A 24,757-nucleotide genomic window follows, 5' to 3' on the forward strand; every position below is an offset into this window, starting at 1 on the left:
GTCCATGAGGCCTCCTGTCTGATCTCATCTGTCAACCTGTCCATCACCATTGCAAATAAGAAAGGGCTCAGAGCTGATCCTTGATATAATCCCACTTCCACCTTAAAAGTATCTGTCACTGCCACTGCAGACCTCACCACTGTCACACTGCCCTTGTACATATCCTGTACCACTCTTACATACTTCTCTGCCACTCCCGACTTCCTCATACAATACCACAACTCCTCCTTAGGCACCCTATCGTATGCTTTCTCCAAGTCCACAATACAACTCCTTCTGGCCTTCACTATATTTCTCCATCAACACTCTCAGAACAAACATCGCATCTGTAGTGCTCTTTCCTGGCATGAAACCATACTACTGATAACTAATCATCACCTCCCTTCTTAACCTAGCTTCCACTACTCTTTCCCATAACTTCAAACTGTGACTGATCAGTTTTATCCCTCTGTAGTTACTACAGCTCTGCACGTCACCCTTATTCTTAAAAATAGGTACCAAAACACTTTTTCTCCACTCCTCAGACATCATCTGACTTTCCAAGATCTCATTAAACAATCTGGTTAAAAACTCCACTGCCATTTCTCCTAAGCACCTCCGTGCTTCCACTGGTATGTCATCTGGACCAACAGCCTTTCCATTCTTCATCCTCTTCATAGGATGGCCAATATATTTAAATAGTTGAAGGAGAGTGATTTCACAAAATGATAATTCTGTGCTTACTCACAACAGCCAATGAAAGGGGAGAGGGAAGTAGATGTATGGTCAAATGAACAAAAGGAGCAGGCAATTAGAAAAACAGCTGAGTTAAAAAGCACAACATGAGGGTGGAAAAAAACAATTGCTGTGTGATTCACAACAGACACAGCTGTGGTCTGTTTCCTAGTTGTATATGCAATTAAAAGCAGAATACAAGTAAAACAAAGTGTAAAGAAAACAAGCTACAATATATGAAATAGAAGAAAGTAATAAAGTAATACAAAATACAAAAAACAAAAGCAGAAACAAAGTAAACTTTCCCTTGCAGCAAGTTATGGCAGAGTCTAGGTGAGCTTTTCCAATAAAGTAATTCACACTCAATTACCTGCCCTCAAATACTCAATTAATATCATACCAGCAAATAATACTACCATAGAAAAAGTAACCCACACAGAACTACTAGGTGTAACTATAGACAAAATCTCAAATTTGATCTGCACTACGGCAGACCATTAAAAAAGATACAGGAAACTGAGACTTTTCTACTGGTCAAACCCGTACCAAACTGATGCATCAAAGAAAACCATTGCCCAGTCTGACCTCCTTCCCACACTCCTGTATGCATCATCCATATTTACATCCTTGCAAACCACACCATAAACAAAGCTACAGACATGCAAGAACAAAGTACAAAATGTACTACAAACCTCTCATACAGATCTCACCAATGCCTTAACTTGAAACAACTACAGTCTTTAGAACTATCACACCACATAAGCTACATCCAGCTAGTCACAGCCCAAAATATTATCTAAATTCCTAATAATTACCCCTTCTTAAAAACATCCTTTGGTCTGTATTTACCATGCCGCAAGTTACACTCCAGTAAAATCTTCTGGCTAGCAAAAAGTCAATCAATGCTGCAGGAGATGCTTTGCATTCCAGTTATGTCATCAAACTTTGGAATGAGTTACCACTTCCACTAAAATAAAGTAAAAGATTTCAAACCCAGATTAAAATACCTGACTGACTCCTGGCTGTTTTATGTACCTTACTATGACAATGTGGAACCTTCAAGCCACGGCCATGTCTATAAGACACCTGGCTTAGAGACACCTTAAGCACACACCAAAGATCACTGGCACAGCTGTACAATCTCACCTCCATTTTCCCACAAGTGTATCCCCTTTTCCACAAATTTTCCAAATTACCACATTTCCTTCTCATCTTTCACCACCACCTCTTCCCACTTTCACACTATTTCCTTCTATTTCCCCTACTCTGGCTCATGTTCTTCCATTCTGTAATATAAAGTCACACTACTTTAATGTTGGATAAAATAAATACCACCATCAAAGAGCTTTAATTTAATATCGTTTCCCAATAATTCTTTGTATTAGACAATTAGTTTGTGCTGTTTGCATTATCACTGCAGTGTTTCATTAAAATTATATATATTAGACCATATGCTTTCTCTGTTTTTATTGTAGCGTTTTCCTTAGAACTTTGTATGTTAGGACATTACAGTACTTTTTTTTTCTCATTGTCTGAAGCTTTCCTCCTCAGGATCCCACTAAAACAGGTCTTTTCCTGTTCTGTTGGACTATCCCTGTTCAACAAAAATAAATAAATACATTTGTTTATGTAGCTGTTGTGTTAGACCATGTATGGTTCATTGTTAAGCCCTTAGTGAAGATAGTCCCTTTGTAAGTTAATTGCAGTCCTGCACTTTTTCGCATATGTTTGCCACACTGTTGGTGTTCATAGGAACTTCATTTAGGTGTGGAGAAAGGGCAGTTCCCAGTACACAGAACTGCTGGATACAGTGGCACAATGGAGCACAAATGAACAGTAACTGTGAGGGAGACTGTGCTACAGCTTAGGTATATGTACTTAGAGTGCTTGATGATAACTGTTGTACAAACTGATATATATAATCCACACATGAAAAGAGCAAACTTGTAGGTCACAAACAAATAGCAGTTCTGCATACCAGCTTAACACACCCTGCACTAAAATGCACAGCTTTCTCCCAGCAAAGCAATCACCTGTACTGTACGTGCAGGCAATCTGCCATTATACAGGTTACGTTCATGCATGCAACAATTGTACTTGACTGTACTGGCATTCTTAATAGCAATCTATACATACAACCTTATGCAGTCAAAGGCTTGCCATGTGTAAGTTCAGTAAGGGGATGTAGTAACTGCAATTTTGTCATAAGCCATATAGGCAGAAAACGCCATGCATGTTTTAACACCTTTTTCTCCTTAGTGTGTAATAACCTACTGCTGGTATATGCCAGATATGGTCAGCACCTATTTATTCAATACTTCTGTGCATTGGCAAAAACCTTATCTACTCCCATACTACTCTTTTCTAGGCAATGCCAGTCTTCAAAAGCTTCCATCATAATGTTACAGAATTCAGACAAAATTAAGGTATTACTTCTCAATATTAAGAGCCTCAACAAAAAGAATCACAACTTACAGGCACTCCTTACCTTGGAATGCATCAATATATGCATTGTCTTGAAACTCTGGTTCAAGGCTACTCAGAGTACCCCGTCAGTGTAAGGTTTCAATGTCTCCCATGTGTTCAGGTCCATCAGACTATTTATTTATTTATTTACTTATTTATTTATTGACATTTGTTGACCGGGAAAGTCCACTAGGTTAAAAACCCATTTTCAGTGGAGGCTCGGAGAGAAAAGACCCACAAATATTACAAATAAATGAGTACAACATGAGTTAATCAAGGACACTGTAGGTATATGATTTTTTTCATGTTTTTGTACAGCAGGTATAATCATGTAATCTGTTTCACTGGACATATTTCTGTGTCCCTCACTAGATGAGGATATTAAATGCAACAGTGTCTCCATATTTACAAAAATGAAATCCATGTACTTACCATAAAGCTAGATTCATGTTGCCTTCTTCTGCTCATCTTAACTATTGGGTACATCAGATCTGACTGGATCTGAGGCCACAATTAAGAATCATGGTTACAAGACTCAAACTCTTCCCATAATGCACTGCCACCCTAACAGTCCCGCAGATTAAATTTATTCCACAGAACAAAATCACAGTCTGAAGGAGATACTTCTGTAGTTTACAGAAAACAATCAGAGGACAAAGGGAAGCAATCAAAAGGACTGCTGACAAGCAAGGTCCTTGAAAGGTCCTGTGTGGTCTATTGAGAGCCATAAACCAATAACAGTTGGATGGAGGAGGGTAGAAGAGAAGACTGAAATGGATGGAAGAACACAACACAGATCTAGCTTTATGATAAGTACATAGCTTTCATGTATGAAGTTGTCATTTCTGTCCACCTCAACCACTGGAGCTGAGTCCCCAGCTAACAATAACACCAGGTGGCACTATGAAAGGATGTTTTGAAAGATGGTGGAACCAAAGGTAGCTCTGGACCTAGACTGCAGGTCAAGCTTGTAATGAGAAACAAATGTATGAACTGTAGACCTAGTGTCCACTTCACAAGTTTCATCAATAGAGACACTGGAAAAGAAAGCCACAAAGGTAGTGATCATTCTTGTAGAATATGCCTTTAGTTTAGAAGGTAGAGAAAGCATCTTGCTCTATAAACAAAGGTGATATCATCAGGCAGGTACCTAGACAAGATAACCTTAGACAAATTAGAACCTAGTTTCAATTTAGAAAAGGATAGAAAAAGATGATCAGATCTTCAGAAATCCTTAGTATGGTACAAGTGAAAACATAGCTGACGATAAACCTCCAAAATAAGATATTCACTCCTAATGAAAAAGTTTGGGAAAAAGACCAGTAATTGAATAATTTGGGTCAAGATGGTTTCTGAGGCCACCTTGGGAAGGAAATCTGGATTACTCATAGAAACCACAACTGTCCTTATGGAAAAATGAATACTGGATCTACATGACAATATCTTTAATTCTGAAATCCTCCTAGCTGATGTAACAGCTACCAAAAATAAGGGTTTCCAAGACAGAAAATTCAAAAGAACAGCAGCAGCATATTCAAAATTGCTTTAGTAAGGTTCTGCAACAGAATAGTAATGTCCCACTGTAGTACATGGTCTCTTAAGGGTGGTCATAGTTGAAAAGAACCCTTTACAAAAGATTTTGGAAAGTCTGAGAGAGGCAATCAGAGTATGCTGTTCACCCACATGAAAATTAGAAATGGTTCACAAAGTAACTAGCTCCTAAATGAAAAGAATCTGCCAAGAAATCCAAGATAGAATAAAAGGAGTCTGAAAAAAGAATTAAACCATTGGAGGATGCCCACGCAATAAACCTCTTCCACTTAACTTCTGTACAGTTTCCTAGCAGAGAACTTCTGAGAGGAGAATAAAATAAGGATAACATTAGATAAAAGCCCAAAATTTCTAGCCATAATTGGAAGTTGAGAAACATGTGGTCAGAGTGAGGGATTTGATGTCCAGGTGAGGCTTGACAGACAGATAATATCATATCCAGAAAGGAATCCAGATCCTATTGTGGGTACACTAGGTAAGGCCATAGGAAGGGTAATGAAACTTGCCAAGGCCAAAAGTTGGCAATGAGAATCACCCTTGCCTTGCAACAGGTTGATTTCAGAATGAAATCTGGTTCATAGGTTCATACATGATTCCTAGCCTAAAGTCCCCAGAGGGAATTTTTAAGCCTAACTCTGCTTCAATTTAAGCCTAGCTATAACTCATAGGATAAACAAAAAGGAATCCTTGAGGCCAAGTATGGACCACACATCCCGTCAGGGACTGTCCTTCCTGAGGAAAAGCTTCTTCAGTTTTTGTTGGCAGAGGCTGCAAACAGGTCACAGCAAGGCTCGACCCAGCAGCTGAAGATAGAAAATTGGGTAAAATCTGGGTAAAACTGACTAGGCTTGTACGGGTTCTTATATTAATCTCCTATGAACCAAGATCATAGATACCACTGATTGACTGAGGGGCCACTCATATGGTAGAAGAACTGATCAGCTTATTCAGTAATATATTGGACCTGCCAGGAGTGTGCATGATGAGTAAGTGTTGGGGGAGCACTGCCCACTGCCAGACCCGCATGACTTCCAATATGGGGATAAGAGCAGGTTTTGCCTTGTATGTCGATGGACCAGACAAACAACATATTGTCAGTTTGAACTGCTGTCACACCCCTGGAGACGCATTCCTGAAAAGTCTGCAACACAAGGAGAACTGCCTGCATCTCCAGCACACTGATGTGAAGTTTGGTTGCAGTCTGGCACCAGGTAACTTGAATAGACCTCCCTTTGAAATGCTACCCCTACCCACTCCAGAAAGAATGTGCCCATAGTCACAGTGGCCCTTAAAAGGGGGGAAGAGGAAGGAAAGGCCAAGAGAAAGCAAAAGAGAGGTTAGTCTCCATTGAATATGCTGCCTTCAAATCCAGGTGAGTCTGATAGGGTGACACATTGGTTGATGGAGCATGTACCACTAGACAGAGAGTTCACTGAAGGATTCTCATAAAAAACACTGCATGGAGGATTAGAGTGATCAACACTTCCACAGACCCCAAACGACAAAGAATGAAGTACACCTGAGTCCTTGGCTTGGACTGGCAGATCTCTTTTGCTGGCTGTGATGAATCCTGAGTCACAATGATACCGCTGTTGTACACTTGGTGAATACTTGGAGGGCTGTGGTGAGATCAAAGGGCAGTGCTCTGAACTGAAAATCACTGGATCCCAACCAGAAGAGAAGGAACTTCCTTGACTGCCTGGCTATCTCCTGTGATAGTAGGCATCCTGAAGGTCCACCAAGCACACCGAGTTGTCCTTCCTCTGAACAAACAATGTAGACTGTACCATAACTATCTGGAATGATTGCTTTAGAAAACGCTTAAACTGACTAAGGTCTAAGACTGGCCTTAGTTCCCCATTCTGTTTTGGATCTAAAAATAACCCTGAGTAGAATTAAGCATCCTCTTTTAGTCTGGTGAGACATCCAGAATTCCTCTTTTAGCAGCTTAGTATTTCCTGTATTGCTGACATTAATTGAGGGGGTGGAAAGTCTGGAAGAATTTTGAACTCCAGGTTTGGAGTGCATAAAAAGAGAATAAAATAGCCTCCATTTATCACTCCTAGCACCCATAATTTGTAAAAGATGGCTGACCAGGTGTGAGGCTGCAGAGATAAGTGCCCTGACAGCCTCCAGAGTAGGACAGTTGGGCAAGCCTTCAGGAACACTGAAAGAGTTTGTTAATGAAGAGGCCCTGAAACCCTTGAATCTGCAGACCACCTCTGCCTCTCGGGTGACATCCATTGATATTCTACCCTCTGTCTCAGGGGGTCTATCGCCAGAAGTGTCTTGGGAAAAGCTCTGGGACTTGTGAAGACAGAAGTGCTTCCTACTCTTCTTGTTACATGAGAATGACATTCTGTGTTGACAAAAAAATGAATTCCAATGGAAGAAATTTGCCATCCTCCTCACTCCTTGTAAGCAAATCCTCAACCTTGGGTCTGAGCAAGGTTAACCCATCAAAAGGGGGCATTCAGTAGGGACATCTTAAAGTTCTCTACAAGATCTTACAGATACATACAGGTATTGTAGTGAATTGCAATGCTGGAACCAGTTGCTTTCAGTGTGCCATCATTAGACGAAAACTGCATGGACACATTTGAAATGGATTGCATGGTAGCCAACTACAATTCCAGTGACATATGTAACTCTGCCATAGTGGTTCCTGAAAGAGATTTTGAGAGCTCCATAGTAAAATCCTTTGGCAATCCAGTCAGCTGGACCATATAGTCCAGTGCAGGGGAGGCAAATGTCACTGATGTGTACAATGAGTTCCCAAACCTTTCCAGAGACCTAAACTCCCTGTTCAAGGGATGGACAGAAGAACTCTCCTCATACAGTTCCTGTTTAGTGGCTGCCACCACCATGATAGCATCAGCTGTGAGTCCCTTACACCAGTGTGCCATATCTCTGAGATAAACTAAAATCTTGTCTGGCTTGTGAAGTATAGATTCCTCCATGTTTTGCTCCATCTACTTCTGCTTAGTCACCAGGTTGACTAATTGTTTTGCAGGGGTAACCACCCAGGATCTATATGGGTCAGTGGCAAATGCCTCAAGGAACACCCACTCCTCCTGGAAAGTGGTATAGATGGACCAACTTCCCCTATATCTGAGCAATTCAAGGAGTTCTCCAAAGGAGGCATCTTCCAGCAGAGATCTTGGGGACCGTCATCAAGTAAAGGGCCTTCTGTGAGTGACTCCTCTGGGAAGTCCAAAACTTTCCTCATGCATTTATGCTTCCTGTCATCTTCCAAAGGTGGAGTGCTGGGGAAAGTCAGAAGCAATTGGCAGGCTGAAGCTTGGGTTTGCTCAAGACAGGTTGGTGCCAGCTGTACCAAGGATATAGGATGATGAAGGACCAAAGCTTCCAAAACAGTAAGGGCTCTGGTTGGATCTGGGTGTGAATAGGACACCCCCTCTCTTAAATGTGACAGGATCTTCTCATAGGCCTCAAATATCCACACCAAGGCTGGTTTCATAGATGATCTCCTCAGGTCCAAGCACCTTGACAGAGGTTCCTACTAATACACATCCTGATACAGATCCAAGACAAACACTGAAGCTGAGCTACTGACAGCCAAAGAATTGAGGGGTAGAGAGGAATCCAATGATCACAGAGTAGACTCTGACTCCTGGCCCTAAACATCCACGTCTCTGCCCCATGACCCATTGAAATCTGATGCCATCATAGACGAGCAGGTTAGAGAAATCATTAGAGTTGAAAACTTACAAGCTGTCAACCCTGAGAAGAGAACCTCATGGGAAACACAAGGATCCAATATCATCTGATCCATAAGTTAGATCAGAGAAGGAGATACCAAAAGGGGGCTGGTAGGACCTGTTCTCACTACTCCCAGTTTGGGAGGAATGGGACGAATCCTCCAGATGAATCTGAGTCTTCAGGAAATTCCTCATAATTCTCTCCACATCTGCTTTAGTTTGGCTCCTCAAAGACCACACTGAAATGAAGACACTGCTGAGGGTGGTCTGGAGCACCACTGACCATGTCTCTCCAGTGGGAGAGCTGGTTATTGGATGTGTGGTGGAGATTGTTCCAGTGAAAAAAACTTTTCTGGTAAACCAGGGAAAGTCAGGGACCAGATCTGTGTTTCATCCAAAAACAGTGTCAATGAGGGAAGAACAGGATATGAGGGGCGAGAGACCTTTCGGCTCCAGAAGCATCCAAAGACCTCTTTCTTGATTCCCTAGATCCATCCTTGGATGGGTCTCAGTCTTTTTTTTTTCTTCTGGATGTTTCCCTCCTAGGCTTGTGTGCTGACTTGTCTGAAGACTTCTTGGGAAGGCAGGGAACCAAACTGAGAAGCAGCCAGGTTTCCCACTCAGGCAGAGAGAAGGCCCTTCAGAATAAGCTTTGAAGTGGTGATCCAAAAGGGTCCATGACTCAAAAGAAGAACAGATTTCACATGGCTCATCCAAATGAGCCAATCTCAGGCAACGGACACAGTTTTTGTGTAGGTCCTGCAGGGAGCTCTTCTACCCACAGTTCATTCATTATATAAACCTAAAACTGCACTGGATATCTTGTTAGCCATAATGGAAGATCTAAAAAGATATGGAAAAATAAGACATTGCAATACAAGGCAGCAACAGCCAACTTTATAACAAAACTCCAATAAAATGTTCTGTCTCTCTCTAAATATATATATATATATATATATATATATATATATATATATATATATATATATATATATATATATATATATATATATATATATATATATATATATATATATATATATATATATGTGTGTGTGTAAACACTTTATAACCTCGAATTACTGAAATGTCAAATTTCAGTATCTCGAGACTATAAAGCCGAATGTTAAAAATAGCGAAAGGTCATAATCGCGGACTCAAATATATGTTGAATTCGCAGTTATGACCTTACACTGCGTAATGTCCGGGATTGTGTTTTGATGGTGCGCGGTGCCATGTGTGGATGTAGGTGTTATGTCAGGTAAGTGTTTTCTAAGGGTTTTGAGTGGGAGTTAGAGCATGTGTGAGTGTGCTGATGTGTTTGATGTGTGTGTGAGGGTTCGGAGAATGTGAGTGTGTGAATTGGCTTTTGTTTTGTGTTTGTGCGATCTCGGAGTTAGTATATATAAGTAGGGGGTTTGTGGGGTGCAGCCCCATGTATGCAGGGGCTTGCCCCCTGCTTATGTGTGTATGAGTTGTGTATGTGTGTAGTTTTGTTTGTTTATGTTGTGATGTGGGTGTTGTGGTGTATGTGTGGTATAGTGTGTGCGTTTTTCAGTGTTGTGAATTTCGCGTTTTTGTGTCAGTGTTTTGTGGATTCGGTTTTATAGTCTGAGATACTGAAATTGATATTTCAGTATTTCGAGGGTTATAAAAATGAATATATATATATATATATATATATATATATATATATATATATATATATATATATATATATATATATATATATATATATATATATATATAGATATATATATATATCTACATTATGGTGAGAAGGAAAGGCAGGAAGACACCAGCTAGAGGGAAGATAAAGTAGAGGAATTTAGTCATAGTCTGACACAACTACCAAAGACAAGAGAACAAAAAAAATAAAAAGCTGCAAATGAATAAAAATTTGTACTTCTGTGAGGCTAACAACATCAGAAAAGCAACCCAAATACTTCGCCTTGGTCTATGAGCAAGTAAAATGATAACTGAGGGTCGGTTAAAGTGGAAGGGGTAGGAATCTTAACCTTGGAGTTGAGAGCCTAAATTCCCAGTATCGGATCCAGTCAGATCCGATATATGCAAAGTTGAACTGGATGGAAAGGATAGCATCAAATCAAACTTTAACTTCCAGACACAAAAAACATGATAATGATCTGGAACTCTTCCATGTCCAGCTGGCCATTAGCAAGAGCCCATATCACATCATAGTAAACTATAGAACCCTGCTATGCCCCCTTTGGCCCATACCTCCTACCTGACTTCTATGGAATTCCTGAACATTCAGCCAAACACCATTCTCTTAGGTGGCATCAGCTACCCCTCCATCAACTGTGAGACCTATACTTTCCCAAGCATGTATGCCCAGAGATTTCTGGACTTCATAAATACAAACTCATTGGATCAGCTAGTCCATAAACCAACTAGGGGAGACAAAATTCTGGACTTGGTTCTCACCAATATGGGACAACTCTGTTCCTTACCAGTTGTAATCTCCTCCCTAAGCAAATCAGACTGTAAGTCATTCATTTTCACCATAAGACTGAAGCAGGAAGCATTCTCAAATAACTCTGTATTCACAGATTAAGCTAAAGCTAATCTTCTAAAGCTGAGTGAGGGCCTGGCTAAATTCAACATCCTTTTCCATCCTGAGGACCCATCTGCAAATGTAGAACCCTTCGCTGCCAAATTTTATACACATGTGAAAACCTGCACAGATACATCTGTATCCCTCTGTAGTAAATATAATGCCAAATTAAACACCTGTGGTGGATCATGAATATAAACAGACTCTACAATAAAAAGAAAAAACTCCCTGCATGTAAAAATAAAAGCCAAAAATGCTCTTGCTAAAGTTAAGAGGGAACTCCAGTTCCTGATCAAATCAACCAAAGCAAGATACGAGGTAAAAATAGCCACCCAGGCATAAGTTATTTTTCCTTTGCTTACTTGTCCAATAAAGAATGTGATCAGATGGAACATCGAGAAAGCATACAAGATTCTAATCAGCCATGGAAGGAAAAGGGCTAGCAATCACCTCCATTCTGCTGTGCAGAGCAAAAAAGGGGGTGTATTGAATTATTTTAAGCAGTAAAAATGTCTGTCTGCAGTATCCCCATTCTCAAAACACTCTGACCAGAAGTTTTGCAAATCCTCAGCTCCAGAAGAGGACTAAAGGAATGACTTAAGGAGTCTGACAATCTGCTCATGTCTCCATAAATGTGAACAAATGAAAGAGTAATATTCCTGTCTTTGACCTACTGCCAGATATGCACTGCCTCTCCACAGATGGGGTGTGAATGCATACCACCCTAATTGTTTAGGTACCACAGGACAAACTAGCTGCTGTACCGATTATGAGATACCCTATACTCAGCACCTACCAAAAGCCTTCATAGCAAGAAGCAAGTACCATAGCTCCAACTGGTTTATGTAGAACATTCCCTTTGGAAAGATCTACTTTCCATCACTCCAGAGATCAGCAACAAGTGTCTGACATCAAACCATCAACAGTGAAAAACTGATGACTGCAGCCACTGGCACCTGTCAGTCTACTACAACACCAACATCCTCTGGAATGAGAACAGACTGTGAAGATTATGGTTATCAAGCACAGGAGATGAAGGAGGGTCCAAGACCGCAATGCCTCTACATCTGCACTGAGTCTGCAAAACAACTGACCTCCTTAGTTCTCTTTGGAAAGAAATGGGGTCTATATCACGTAGTTGAAACGTGAAATACCAGAGTGCCATAACATTGGCACATATAATGCGATTGCTAAGAAATCCGAAACACCTAAACGACGAAATTCAACATATCAAATTACCATGGTTGGCCAACATGAACAGACTTACATTTCCTAATCATTTGCGATGATTAGGAAATGTAATTCCATTCATGTTGGTCAACCATGGTAATTCAATATGAATGGAATTTCATCATTTCAGTGTTTTGGATTTCTTAGCATTCGCATTATATGTGTTGATGTTATGGTTGATGGTTATATCACATTTGGATTATGTGATATAGACTCAAGAAATGACAGGTACTAGGAAGTTTCTAGCTCTGCAATGAGATTGGGTCAGAGAAGATTTTTCCCAGCTTATGGAGAGCTCCAGAGCCTACAGTCATGAGACAGCCAAGACAGGGGATGACACCAGGAAGTCTCTTAACCCTTAATAGGACTATCAGTAACTAGTCATCCAGGTAACTACATAGACACCTATCTCTTGGTACGTCATCAAGCATGTAACACATTTGAATTGTAATGGAACTAAAAATCAATGGGTAAAGAACTTCAGCCATTATTCTGAAGGAATGGTAGCCTGTATAATTTATTTTTACTGTGACGTGTAGACTTATTACAAGATCTCTGTAGGAATAGTGTAGACTCTAAGTGAGGCACTTTATGAGGAGGTCATATAAGCACTAAAATATGTCTAGCCATGACCATGTCTAGGGTCTGCTGGCTCCTTGTCATAAGTTCCCAAGAAAGGAGAAACTTGTAGAGCCCCTTTACAGTCAGGATTGTGATTTCTGGGTAGCAGGGTTCATGCTGTTGGGAGACTGAGCCAAAATAACTGGCAGTCACAGAGGCCCTCAACAGCAGTAAAGGCATGTCAATGTCTTTGAAAATTCTTAATCATCTTTCAGGTGATCTAGCCAAATAGGACCTCCTCCTAAAAGAAGGCATCCAGATCAGCCTGGTTGAAATTATTCTTAGAGAAGGAGAGCTCCTGTATGTGCCTAAGCCCACTACCCTAGAACCAGTGGAGTTAATATTTTAGTGGGCCTCATGGTAGTTTAATAAAGAAACCATTTAAGGATCTTTCCTAGGTTTTCCTTAACAGCAAAGAGATAACAATTTTTTTTCACTGCCTGATCCATTAGGAAATCTAGAGAAATTAATCAGATATCTGAGGGGCCTAAGTCTCAGTGTTGCACAGGAAGTATACAACTGAGGGGCCTAAGCTCCAGTGCTATACAGGAAAACACCCTCTTGCCTATCCTGTGGCTTTTTGTCTAACAGTAAGGCAACAGGAAGGCAAAGGTTCCAAGATAAATGAAAAATGTAAGACAGCATATATCACTTGGCATTAGGATGCTTGAAAATGATTTCTCTCCACCTAGCTGGAGACTTCTATGGCTTCTAGCAGGTATCCTCCTTCTGGAGGGAAAATACTCAGAAAGCTTTCTGGCTACTGAAAGAACATTTGTAAGCAAAGGCTGCATGGGCAGGATACAGCAAATTTATTCTTCCTTTTCAAGATACCCATTAAGATGCTTTGGAGGATAAGCCATGAAGTCACAGTTAGAGCACAGCAGACCTCAATAATCTGTAGATGTCTTCAAATTGCAGATCATCTAGGGAAACTGCATGGAGGAAAAGCCTCACTGTCATTATCCATTTCTAAAATAAGGAAGTCTAAACTCTTTAAGCTCCATTCCAGGATAAGGATGGTGAGCCAGAACCTCTCCATAACCAGATTCCACATAGAGAAGGCCCATGTTTTGTTGATGCTCCTGAGGCAGTAGACTGTGATATGGGTCAACAGTGGAGGTCAGATGTCTGGTTCCAGAGGCTTTGAATCACATCAGCCAAAAGGAAGCAAAAAGACAGGAGAGGTTAAAACAGGGCCTGGTACTGCATAATCAACACTTCCTAAGGGCTCACTTCTGCACATACACCAGAAACACTAGATCCAGGGATCTGAACTTCACTTGTGACATAAACAGAACATTCTGGAGAGATAGATATATGTCCCAAAGGATCCCCATACTATGAAATAGACTCCCCATCTATTTAAAGTAGAGTTCACCTCTGATCCTATTCAAAAGAACCCTTGACAACTGGATGAGAAATCATAAATCCCCCCTTGGTCTGGCCCCCATGTCCCTTATGGACAGAGGTCATCAATAAGAAAAGCGTTATCCTAACTAACACACCCCTTATAAATCCTTAGTTACCTCCCTACTAATGTGCCTTCCATATACATCCCCATGATACTCTATATCTAAATGGTTTGGGGTACACGGCTAGGCCTGTAAGAATCCTGGTGGTCATTAGGCTAGCAACAAGCAATGAATCTAAGAAAGATCCCTGGTGGGTTCTACTTATTTTGAATTATCAAGCTTAACTAAGCCAGAAAAGGTCTGGACAGAAGAGACTTATCTTTTAAGTGCAACTACCAAGCACCGGGTGGGGGCTTAATGATCAGTCTCCAGGAGCAGGTTGGTTACAAACAGACAGTGCTGATAGTTCACGGTACACCTCTCCCAGGTTGGAAGTCTTTGGTGCCTTTTTTGTCGGCCTCTCATTCTACTGCAGATACAGAAGCTGAGTACTAAGTCATCCTCTCATTAGTTAAGTAATAGCTGTTCTGTTCTGGTAATATACAAGACCCAAGATGCCATCTCTGATCAGCCCCATATGTAACCATCTCCATCTTCAGCGTTTCAAATGATGAGGAAGTTGCAAAGAGTTTATCACTCTTCAGCCAACCTAAGCTTTCTTGGTAAACATAGTGGTGAAATAGCTTTCAATTTAAATGCAATCAATTTCTGAGCTTGAAGAATAAAATAAATAAAAGAAACCAGAAAATTAATAGGCAAAATATAAACAACACTTTCCCCTCCAAAAGGCTAATCAACCATTTCTCTCAGCACAATTTAACTCTGTCACTCTTACCTTATGCTGACTGTGAGGCTGCTTCGACTTTTTCAAAATCTGATTAATTTGCTTTTCCAGTTCACCTTTCTTCTTTTCCAGGTGACTAATATTCTCTTGTAATTGCAATCTCCTGCAAACCCCAACATAAATAAAACTTAAAAAAGAAGCTTTCAGAAATATATAACACTTTTTACAAACCGTAGTGCCTAAACTAATTAAAAAACAATAAGTAAATGACTTGTGTGTGTTTGTGTGCGTGTGTGTGTGTGTGTGTGTGTGTGTGTGTGTGTGTGTGTGTGTGTGTGTGTGTGTGTGTGTGTGTGTGCGTGCACGTGCGCACGCATGTATGTGTATGTGCGTTCATGCATGCATGCGTACATTAACATATTATAAAGTCAAAGGAACACTGGAGGTGAAGGATATTTATAAATATAGGTCTATTGTAAATATCCAATAGAAATTAAAACAATAGCTCTTCTTCACTTTCTAGTTTCAAACTTAACAAAACAAGCATAGTCTTTTAAAAATTACAGTCCATACCTCCAGGAATGGCCTGTCTCAAAACACTAAGGCTGTAGACCTTACTCAGGCCTTGATTCCAGCCCTCATTCATAGACACTTTTGCTGGTGCCTCCATGAAAGAGCCCTGGATTGATGTACCCTATTCCTCCAAGTTCTTCCTTCCAAATAATCCTCCAGGTGAGAACTTACTTCCTTCATGGTCTTGGGATTCACAACCTCCTTGGTAATTAGTAATAATTACGAGTTTTGTAAGGACTTCATCCCCCACCCTCTCACTCACATATACAAGCTCCACTTAACTAACAAGATTATGTCTCAGATATGGAAAACAGCAATTGTCACGCCTATTCAAAAACTACCCAAGCTAGCTACTGCTTTTTAACACCATTCTCACTTTAGGTAAAATATAAGAAAAATTATCTACCATCAAATTACTGCTTATTTACATCAATACTGTCTGCTCTCCATAAATCAACATGTATTCTGGTTTGGACACAACACCATAACAGCTCTCTACTCCCTCAAAGATGATATAATATCCAAAACGGACAAAGGCAATCTGACGGGAACCGTGTTTATTTACCTTAAAAAAGCATTCAATTTAATTGGCCATGATTTGTTATTTGACAAATTAACTGAAATAGGCATTAGGGACAACGCAAAACCTTGGTTCGCAGACTTCCTCACTAATAGATCCTTCATGGTGAAAGTAGGCATCATCACTTCTGAATCAGATCCTGTTATGAAAGAAGTCTCCCAGGTTTCCACTTTAGCTACTCTATTTTCCATATGTATCAACAAACTTTCATTTGATTATCCTCAGATACATCTAATTTATTTATTTATTTATTGCATTTGTTTACCAGGAAAGTCCACTGGGCCTGAGAAGAGCCCATTTTCAGTGGATGCCCGGGGAGAAAAGCTCCACATTTAATTACATACAAATAAAATGTTACACAATAAATACAGTGTGTATAAGACAGTAGTAGCACATAAAATCAAAAATAACTACACAGAATAATGTGATAATAACACTGAATCATTTCATAAAACAGAGGAGAATTATTTGCTACTCAGGTGCCTGTGAGAATGGAAAAGTTTAAATATATAAGTAAGATTTTTAGTAGTGAGAAGAATTTAGCATAAAGGAAAGAGAGGGGGAGACAGAAGGCTAAGGTGGGGATACCAAAGGCTAAAGTGACAGTAGAAGGAATTGTTTTGAAAGAGGGAAGGGGAGGATAGGTTAGTTATAGAATGTGACAGAGTAAGAATTCTGAGAGAAGGTTAGGTTTTGGGGTTGTCAGTAGGGGTGCAGATGCATATCCAGTGTGAGGAGATATGCAGTTTAAGGGATTTTTTAAAGTTAGTGGGATTGCTGATAGCCTTGAGAGAGGCAGGGAGATTATTCCATAGCTTGCAGACAGTAAAAAAAGTATAGCATGTGGCCAGCTGAGAGCTTTGGTATATCAATGTTCAATAGCATTTTATTTTCTGACCTTAGGAGTCATTTTGGATGGTATATGCTCAAAATGTCGGGGAGGGATGGGCAGGCTGCTGGGTCATAGATAAGTTTATGGGCTGTAGTTAGCTGTAAATAAATGAGGTGATGAGGGAACTCAAGCTAATTTAGTTGGTGTGGTGAGGAACAGTAGTGGGTGGAGTATTTAGCATTTATAGCAAATTTGGCAATTTTGTTATAGCATGAGTTGAGTTTTACTTTTAGGGAGGACTGAATGTTGGTGAGGATGGGGCGCCATATTGGAGAGTTGGAAGCAGGAATGATGAGGCAAGAGTCTTTTTTGCAGAGTTGCAGAGAAAGTAGTTGTACCTATAAAGGACTCCCAGTTTTTGATTTTTTTTTTTAATTCGCCACAGGGACTTCCTACCATACTCACCACTGTCTCTCACTAGCAGAACTGGGCTGGCTAGAGCTCCCCCACCTCCTTCAATGGTACCAACTCGCACTCGCCCACAAACTAATAAACCGACCACTAAAAGTCCCATCCCTCCAGAATCTACTCCAAGCCTACATAACCACAAGACCACTAAGATCCATCCACAAAAACCTCCTACAGGTCACAAGAGCCATTAACTCTACTGAAGAAGCATTATTCTCCTGCACTATAGCCAAACTCTGGAACTCCCTCCCATCCTCAATTACCTCTGTAACTTCTTGTACCCACTTTAAATCCTTACTAAAATCACACTTCAAAACTTGCCAGATATGCCTTTGCAACCTCCCCTCTAATACCATCCACTCCACCAACCCACTACCTCTCTCGGCCCCCTATCGACAACCTACTGTTAGCAAGCTTGGCTACTCATGTTCCCAGCTACCTAACACATAATACTAACTTCTTGTAGCAACAACTGCTAATGGCTGTTATGTACCTCAAAAACAGATTGTATCAATTGTTCACTGATGAATCTCAACTACATTTGTAACCATATTTAGTATATGTCAGCATATTTTAAAATTGTACTATGTTCTACAGCTGTTTTACATCTATGTTTTATTCTTGTCTTGCATCCTTAGCTGGACTAATGTCTATATTTAAATGCTATGTTTTTTAACTGTATAATGCAAATTATACTTAATGTGGAGCTTTTCTAGTCAGGCCTCCACTGAAAACGGACCTGTGTCCAGTCGGACTCTCCTGGTCAACAAATGTAAATAAATAAATAAATAAATGTTATTATGGATATGAAGGTCAAAGGTTAAGTTATTGTCAATGATGACACCGAGCAATTTGGTACTGGGAATGACATCAGTAGTAGTACTGTTTTGTGATTGGACAGAGAATTCAGACTTATCAATTTGGCTGGATTTTTTGGGGGCAAATATTAAGAGTTTAGTTTTATTGGGCTTAAGGGCGAGATGGTTTTGTGACATCCAGGATTCAGTTGAGGTAAATGCATTTTTGGTAAGTTGTTGTAATACAGAAACAGATTTAGAAGAGCAGATTATAGTAGAGTCATCTGTGTATTAGATAGCAGTACGATGGGTGAGAGAAGTGTGGAAATCATTGATGAATATACTGAATAGAAGGGGACCCAGTACAGAACCCTGGGGTACCCCAGTATTAGTATTGATGAAGGGGGAGGAGGATTGCTGCCAAATAGTAGATTGTTGCCTATTACTGAGATAGTTGCGGAACCAATGAAGGGTGGGGGGAGAGATGCCAAGGTTGGAGAGTTTAGTAAGCAGAAGGGAGTGGGAAATTGTGTTGAATGCTTTTGATAGATCAAGAAACAGTGCAGAGACTATGGATCCAGCATCCCGAGCTTTATTTACTGTCCATGAAAGCAATGTATTTTCTTTATGCTGATGACATGAATTATATAAACTCAGCTCCAAGATAACCTGCAAACCCTCAACCACTGGCTAATAGGCCAAAAACAGGTTAGATTAGATTGTCAAAACAGCATTACAGCAAATGCCATTTCGACAACACATAAACAGAGAAATCACAAAACAGTGAATGCTCAGGCTAGCAATTTTTCCCTAGGGAAAAGAATCAGTTGGACTAAGCCATGACATTTCCCTTTACCCCACTGTAGTGTGAAATCGGAGTTGGTATATTTAGTTAGGGGGGTGAGGGGGCCACAGCCCCCCACATTGGGGGTGTGTGAAGCCACCCTCTTTGTAATGTTTTAACTGGTGCGTTGTTTATTATTGGTCTACCAATTTTTTCTCTAGGAAAAAAAATTGGTTACCTGGGATTTCACTGTTTTGTGATTTCACTATGTGTCGTCAAAATGGCATTCACTGTAAAGCCATTTTAGCAATCTAATATAGACCCCCAAAAACGTATACTCAATCCCTCAAAAACAAATGCAATGCTATCTGCAACCAAACAAAAAACAGCCAAAGCTTCCAGCTGCCTTAATATTAAAGATGTTATTAATACCACCATAGAAATTACCACATAATTCAAATATCTTGGCATTTGTCTAGACCAGTCTCCTAACTTTCAACTGCGCATTCAAAACATATGCAAAGGGATCAACACACTACTCTTCTCCACAAACAAGCTATTACCTCTTCCATCCAACCCAGCGAAAGCTGCCATAGACAAAATAATATTCTTATCTCAGCCAGAATATAGGCTACCTATTAAAGCTGCAGCCTCAAAGAAAAAATGCCATCACTTTGCAAACCATCTTCAATAAAATCTGCCAGTTCATTACTAACTCCCCCAATAATGAACACTACTGCCTAACTCTCGTCAAAGCTAAATGGCTCCCAGTACATTCAAAAGCCAACCTCCTTCCAGGATCAGTAATTTACAAAGCCCTTTCTCCTGTGACATCTTCTCCTCTTGCTCATAAACTTTTCACCAAATCACTGCATATAATCTCAGGGGTATCTCTCAATCGCATTTCATTCTACTGACTCCAAATACTAAACTTCACTGCACTGCCTGTGCATTGTCCATCCTAAAACCTAAACTATGGGACTTCATTCCTCTCTCAATCCATGACAAAAGTACTCAGACTTCAAACAACAGTTCAAGGAACACCTCTTTACCCAAATAAAGTACATTTGCAATCACTCAGGTCATGTAACATGAACCCTGCAGCTGTCTCACACCCTTTATCCCTATTTCATCCTCCTTTATCTCAATTTTTCATTCCCTTACTTATTTCCTTTCATTTATCCTACTTCTCTCTTCTCTTTGCATCTCTCTCACTTCCTCTGCTTTCTACTCCTCTTCCCTCTGCATGCCTCTATCACTCTTTCTCTGTCTTGTCCCCATGGTATTCTGTCCTACAACTATTCTCACTTGCTTCTTCTAGTGTCTTCATACCTCTCTATATAATTATATACTGTATCCTTGAAGCTTAAGCCAGCTCAGTCATTATGGCTGCATCTTATCAATAAAGATCTGCTAAGCATAATTCCATTTGTCCATCCATGTTTTGACATTGTGAACTGCTTCTTGAACTAAATACTGAAGCATATTCTTATATCTGTAAATATGTATATGTTTTTAGCATATCCTTTCATCTGTAAATATGTTTTGTTAATTTCTTATGTGATCCTATTCACCTGGGCTGTGCCTGCAAATGGCACATTGATATCAGTGCATTACCTTGGTACACAAATATAAATAAATAAATAAATAAATAAATAATAAGAGTTCATTATTGACCGATACAGAGCATGTTTCTATCTATTATAAGAATGTTTCCACACTCCAATCTGCAGCACACATTTAATTAAAAGCATATTACCCACCTTTTAGGTCCAACATGTACATATACATAAAAAGCAAATACATGATAGATATAAGAAGTCCTCAAGATAAAAAGTCTTCTGTCGAAATTGTAGCAAACACATTAACAAATACACCAAGTGGTTTTCTGTATTCTAAATACTAGCGTCAGCACTGAGAAAGATTTGTAGGATTACCGGGGCAGGCAAACAGTCATTCTGACATTTTAGACTGTCCTTGGTACTGGGAGAGTATGCTAACCCTCCTTACCACTGCTTTTTTTAAATGCTGTTTGAAAGAACTTCGCTGAGATCACAACCTGCTTTATTGAAAACAAATCTAGAAATGATGGAAATTTTTTACTGAGCCTAGAAAAAGATGGTTGAAACATCTGAGTAACTCTTTGAATCAATTTCTACCTTTCTTCAAATCTTTTTTAGGACCTCTGCAGCAGAAGGTCCAAACAACACCTCATTGCCCAAGGGAGAATGCAAAACCTCTATTTTAAAATACTCTTGCATTTTTTAACATCTTTATTGAATTATCATTTAAGACCCAGGCAAACATACATTAACAGACAATAAAACAGACTACATTAAAAATAAGTTATGTACTTACCATAACGTTCCATGTGAGTTGTTCATCTCGCCTTCATTCTTTACTGATGGGTTCGAAGCAGATCCCTCGGCTCCGAGTCGGCCAATTGCAAAACTCGAGGTCTTCAAATAGCTTGAGGCCAAGTCCCTATCCCATGATGCACCTAGAGTTACCTCAGATCTTGTTTGCTGCGTGTAACAATACCATATGTAATTCTATCACTCCCAAGAGAAGATATAGAAGGATTGAGCAACCAGGATGGATTCAGGATCTCTGTCATCTAAAAGCCCAGGAGGGGGTAGGAGGGAGGGACGTAAGAATGAAGGTGAGATGAACAACTCACATGGAACGTTATGGTAGGTACATAACTTCTTTATGTGAAGTTGTTCTATCTCGCTGTTCATTCTTTACTGATGGGTAGCGTCCCAAGCACCATCAACCTCGGGTGGCTCACGGGACTATATTTCTCAGGACCATGGATCCAAAGGAGGCCCTGTCAACTTTGTAATGAGTGATAAAGGTATGAGGTTTTGACCAAGTGGCTGCTGCACAAATGTTATCAATAGGAAGTCTGGCAGAAAAGGCAGAGGATGTAGAAACAGCTCTGGTTGAGTGAGCCTTAATTTTATGCTGTAAGGGCATATTGGCAGCTGAATAAGCAAAGGTAATGCAATCAGATAACCATTTAGACAGCATTGTTTTAGCCACTTGCCTACCCTTCCTGGAGTCTGAGAATGAAACAAAAAGCTGGTCTAATTTCCTGAAATCTTTCGTTCTATCCAAATAAAATCTGAGCTGTCTGTGTACATCAAGTTTGTGCAGCATGTACTCTTAATTGTTTGAATGGTTGTGGAAGAAAACTGGCAAATCAATAATTTGGTTGAGATTAGTTTCAATGCAAACTTTGGGTAAGAAAGAGGGGTTTGTTTGAAGTGAGACTCTGTCAGCATGGAAAATCAAATAAGGAAGGTTGATTGATAAGGCCTGAATCTGTGACACTCTGCAGGCAGAAGTAATAGCCACTAAAAAGATGGTTTTCCATGACACAAATTTGAGGTCACTTGAGGAAGCTGGTTCAAATGCCAGAAGAATTATGCGGGAAAGCATAAAATTTAGATTCTATGGAGAATATGGAGATTTCACAGGTGGTCTAATATGAAAGGTCCCTTTGAGAAAGGCTTTGGATAATTTGTGTGACATAATATTCAATCCTTCAAATCCGAGATGAAAGTTAGTAATGCCAGCAAGTTGAACATGGACTGTTGCTGCTGCAGCTCCTTTATTGAATATCATGGTTAAGAATTCTGTAATAAAGGCCATAGGGGCTTGCTAAGGATCAATATTGTTTTTAGAGGCCTATATAGAATTTTTTTTCCATTTGCTGAGGTACAGCTTCCTCACTGAGGATTTATGAGAGGAAAGGAGAATTTGCTTCATCTCATTGGAAAGGTTATGGAACCTGGTTATGATGGGAATTAGAGCAGCCAAGCTGTCAGCTTCAGGGACTGCAGAGAGGGATGAAGTTCCACCGACGAGTGCATCAGAAGGTCTGGAACTGGGTCCAGAATCCAGGGTTCCTCCAAAAGATGATGTCGAAGGAAGGGGAGCCAAATCTGATGAAGCCAATAGGGAGCTATTAGAATGATGGTCCTTCCCAGGGCTTTGGCTTTCTGTAATACCTTGGGTATCAACGGGATTGGTGGGAATGCATAGCGGAGACCCGGGAATCAATCATGAATGAGTTTGTCCCTTGGGGCTTCTCCCAGAGGGGGAGTCAGGGCAAAGTTACTTCTGCATTTGGTGTTCATGTGACCAGCAAAAAGGTCGCAGCAAGGCTGGCCCCACCTGCGGAAAATTCTGTCCGCTATTTCCTTCTTGAGGGACCACTCATGTGGCAACAAAATTGCTCTGCTCAACTTGTCTGCTATCACGTTGGATTTCCCTGGGATGTGCATTGCTAACAGAAAGTGCTGGGTGGGAATAGCCCACTGCCATACTCTGAGGGCCTCACGACAAAGGGGGTATGATCTGGTTCCTCTTTGTTTGTTCAAATACCAGACCACTGACATGTTGTCTGTCTGAATCACAATTGTACCCAGAGAAAGAGAGTCCTGGAAGAACTGCAATACCAGAAGTACTGCTCTCATCTCTAGGACATTGATATGCAGATGTGCTCTTGATCGGTCCATGTGCCTTGGGCGGTCTTTTCCTGAAAATTCCCCCCCACCCTATCACGGAAGCATCCGTGGTCACTGTGGCCACTGGAGGTGGAAGCACAAATGGGCATCCTATCATAACATGAAGTGAGGTCAACCACCACTGAATATCCTTTTTGCAGGAATTTGGGATCATTATCAAGTGAGACATGGGGACCTCTTGGTAAGACCATTGAGTGAACAACAGCCATTGTAGTACTCGCATGTGCATACGACCTAGTGGTATGGCTAGAATTGCTGCTGTCATCATGCCTAATAATTTCAGAACTTCTGATGCTGGTGCTTTGTCTCTGGATATTAAAATGCAACCATGCTGATGGAGAAGAAAGACTCTTTCTACTGGAAGTCTTATCATGGTGGTGGTGGTGGTGTCCAATTCTGCTCTGATAAAAACAGTATGCTGCGATGGCGACAAGGCAGATTTTTCTTGGTTTATTGTAATACCCAGCTGATTGCAGAGTGACAGAGTGGACTCCCTGGCCTGAATGAGTTGATGCCTGGTGGTGGCGGTAAGGAGCCTATCGTCTAGGTACAGAAACACCTGGAATCCTAAATGCCTCAGGCGAGCTGTGACCACTACCATGCATTTTGTGAACACTCTGAGGGCTGTAGTGAGGCCAAAAGGCAGGGCTCGAAACTGGTAATGATTGGCTCACAGCCAGAGTGCAGATGATCCCTGGATGGCCTGGCCATTTTTATATGGTAGTACACATCCTGGAGATCTATTGAGCACATCCAATTGTCTTTCTCTAAAAAGGCAATTATCTACTGAAGTATGACCATCCGGACTTTCTCTTTCTTTATAGATTTGTTCATTCTGCTGAGGTCCAATATGGGTCTCCAGTCCCCTGTCGTTTTTGGAACTAATAAGAATCTTGAGTAAGTTCTGGATCCTGTCTGGTCTGCTGGGACTGGTTGGATGACTCTTTTTCTTAGCAACGTTTGGACCTCTAATGTTGCTTGTTCCCTGTAACTGGGTGGAACGTCCGGGATTTTTCTTGTCGGCGGAGGGGATGTGGTGAATGGAATGAAGTATCCTCTGGAAATGATACTTTGTACACAGCTGTCTTTTGTTATTTTGAGCTAGGT

At 40.5% G+C, this 24,757-nt stretch overlaps 1 protein-coding gene across 1 annotated transcript in view; it reads right to left on the bottom strand.

Annotated features, from left to right (window-relative positions):
- Positions 1 to 24,757, bottom strand: part of LOC122797872 — a 643,086-nt gene that overhangs the window by 588,849 nt on the left and 29,480 nt on the right. Inside the window, exon 3 of the mRNA XM_044066394.1 lies at positions 15,133 to 15,244. Coding sequence (XP_043922329.1) covers positions 15,133 to 15,244 — 112 coding nt within the window. The remainder of the gene's footprint in view (positions 1 to 15,132; positions 15,245 to 24,757) is intronic.

The sequence above is a fragment of the Protopterus annectens genome, chromosome 3.part1 (genome assembly GCF_019279795.1).
Source record: "Protopterus annectens isolate FY-2018-M chromosome 3.part1, PAN1.0, whole genome shotgun sequence".
NCBI classification, from domain to species: domain Eukaryota; kingdom Metazoa; phylum Chordata; order Ceratodontiformes; family Protopteridae; genus Protopterus; species Protopterus annectens.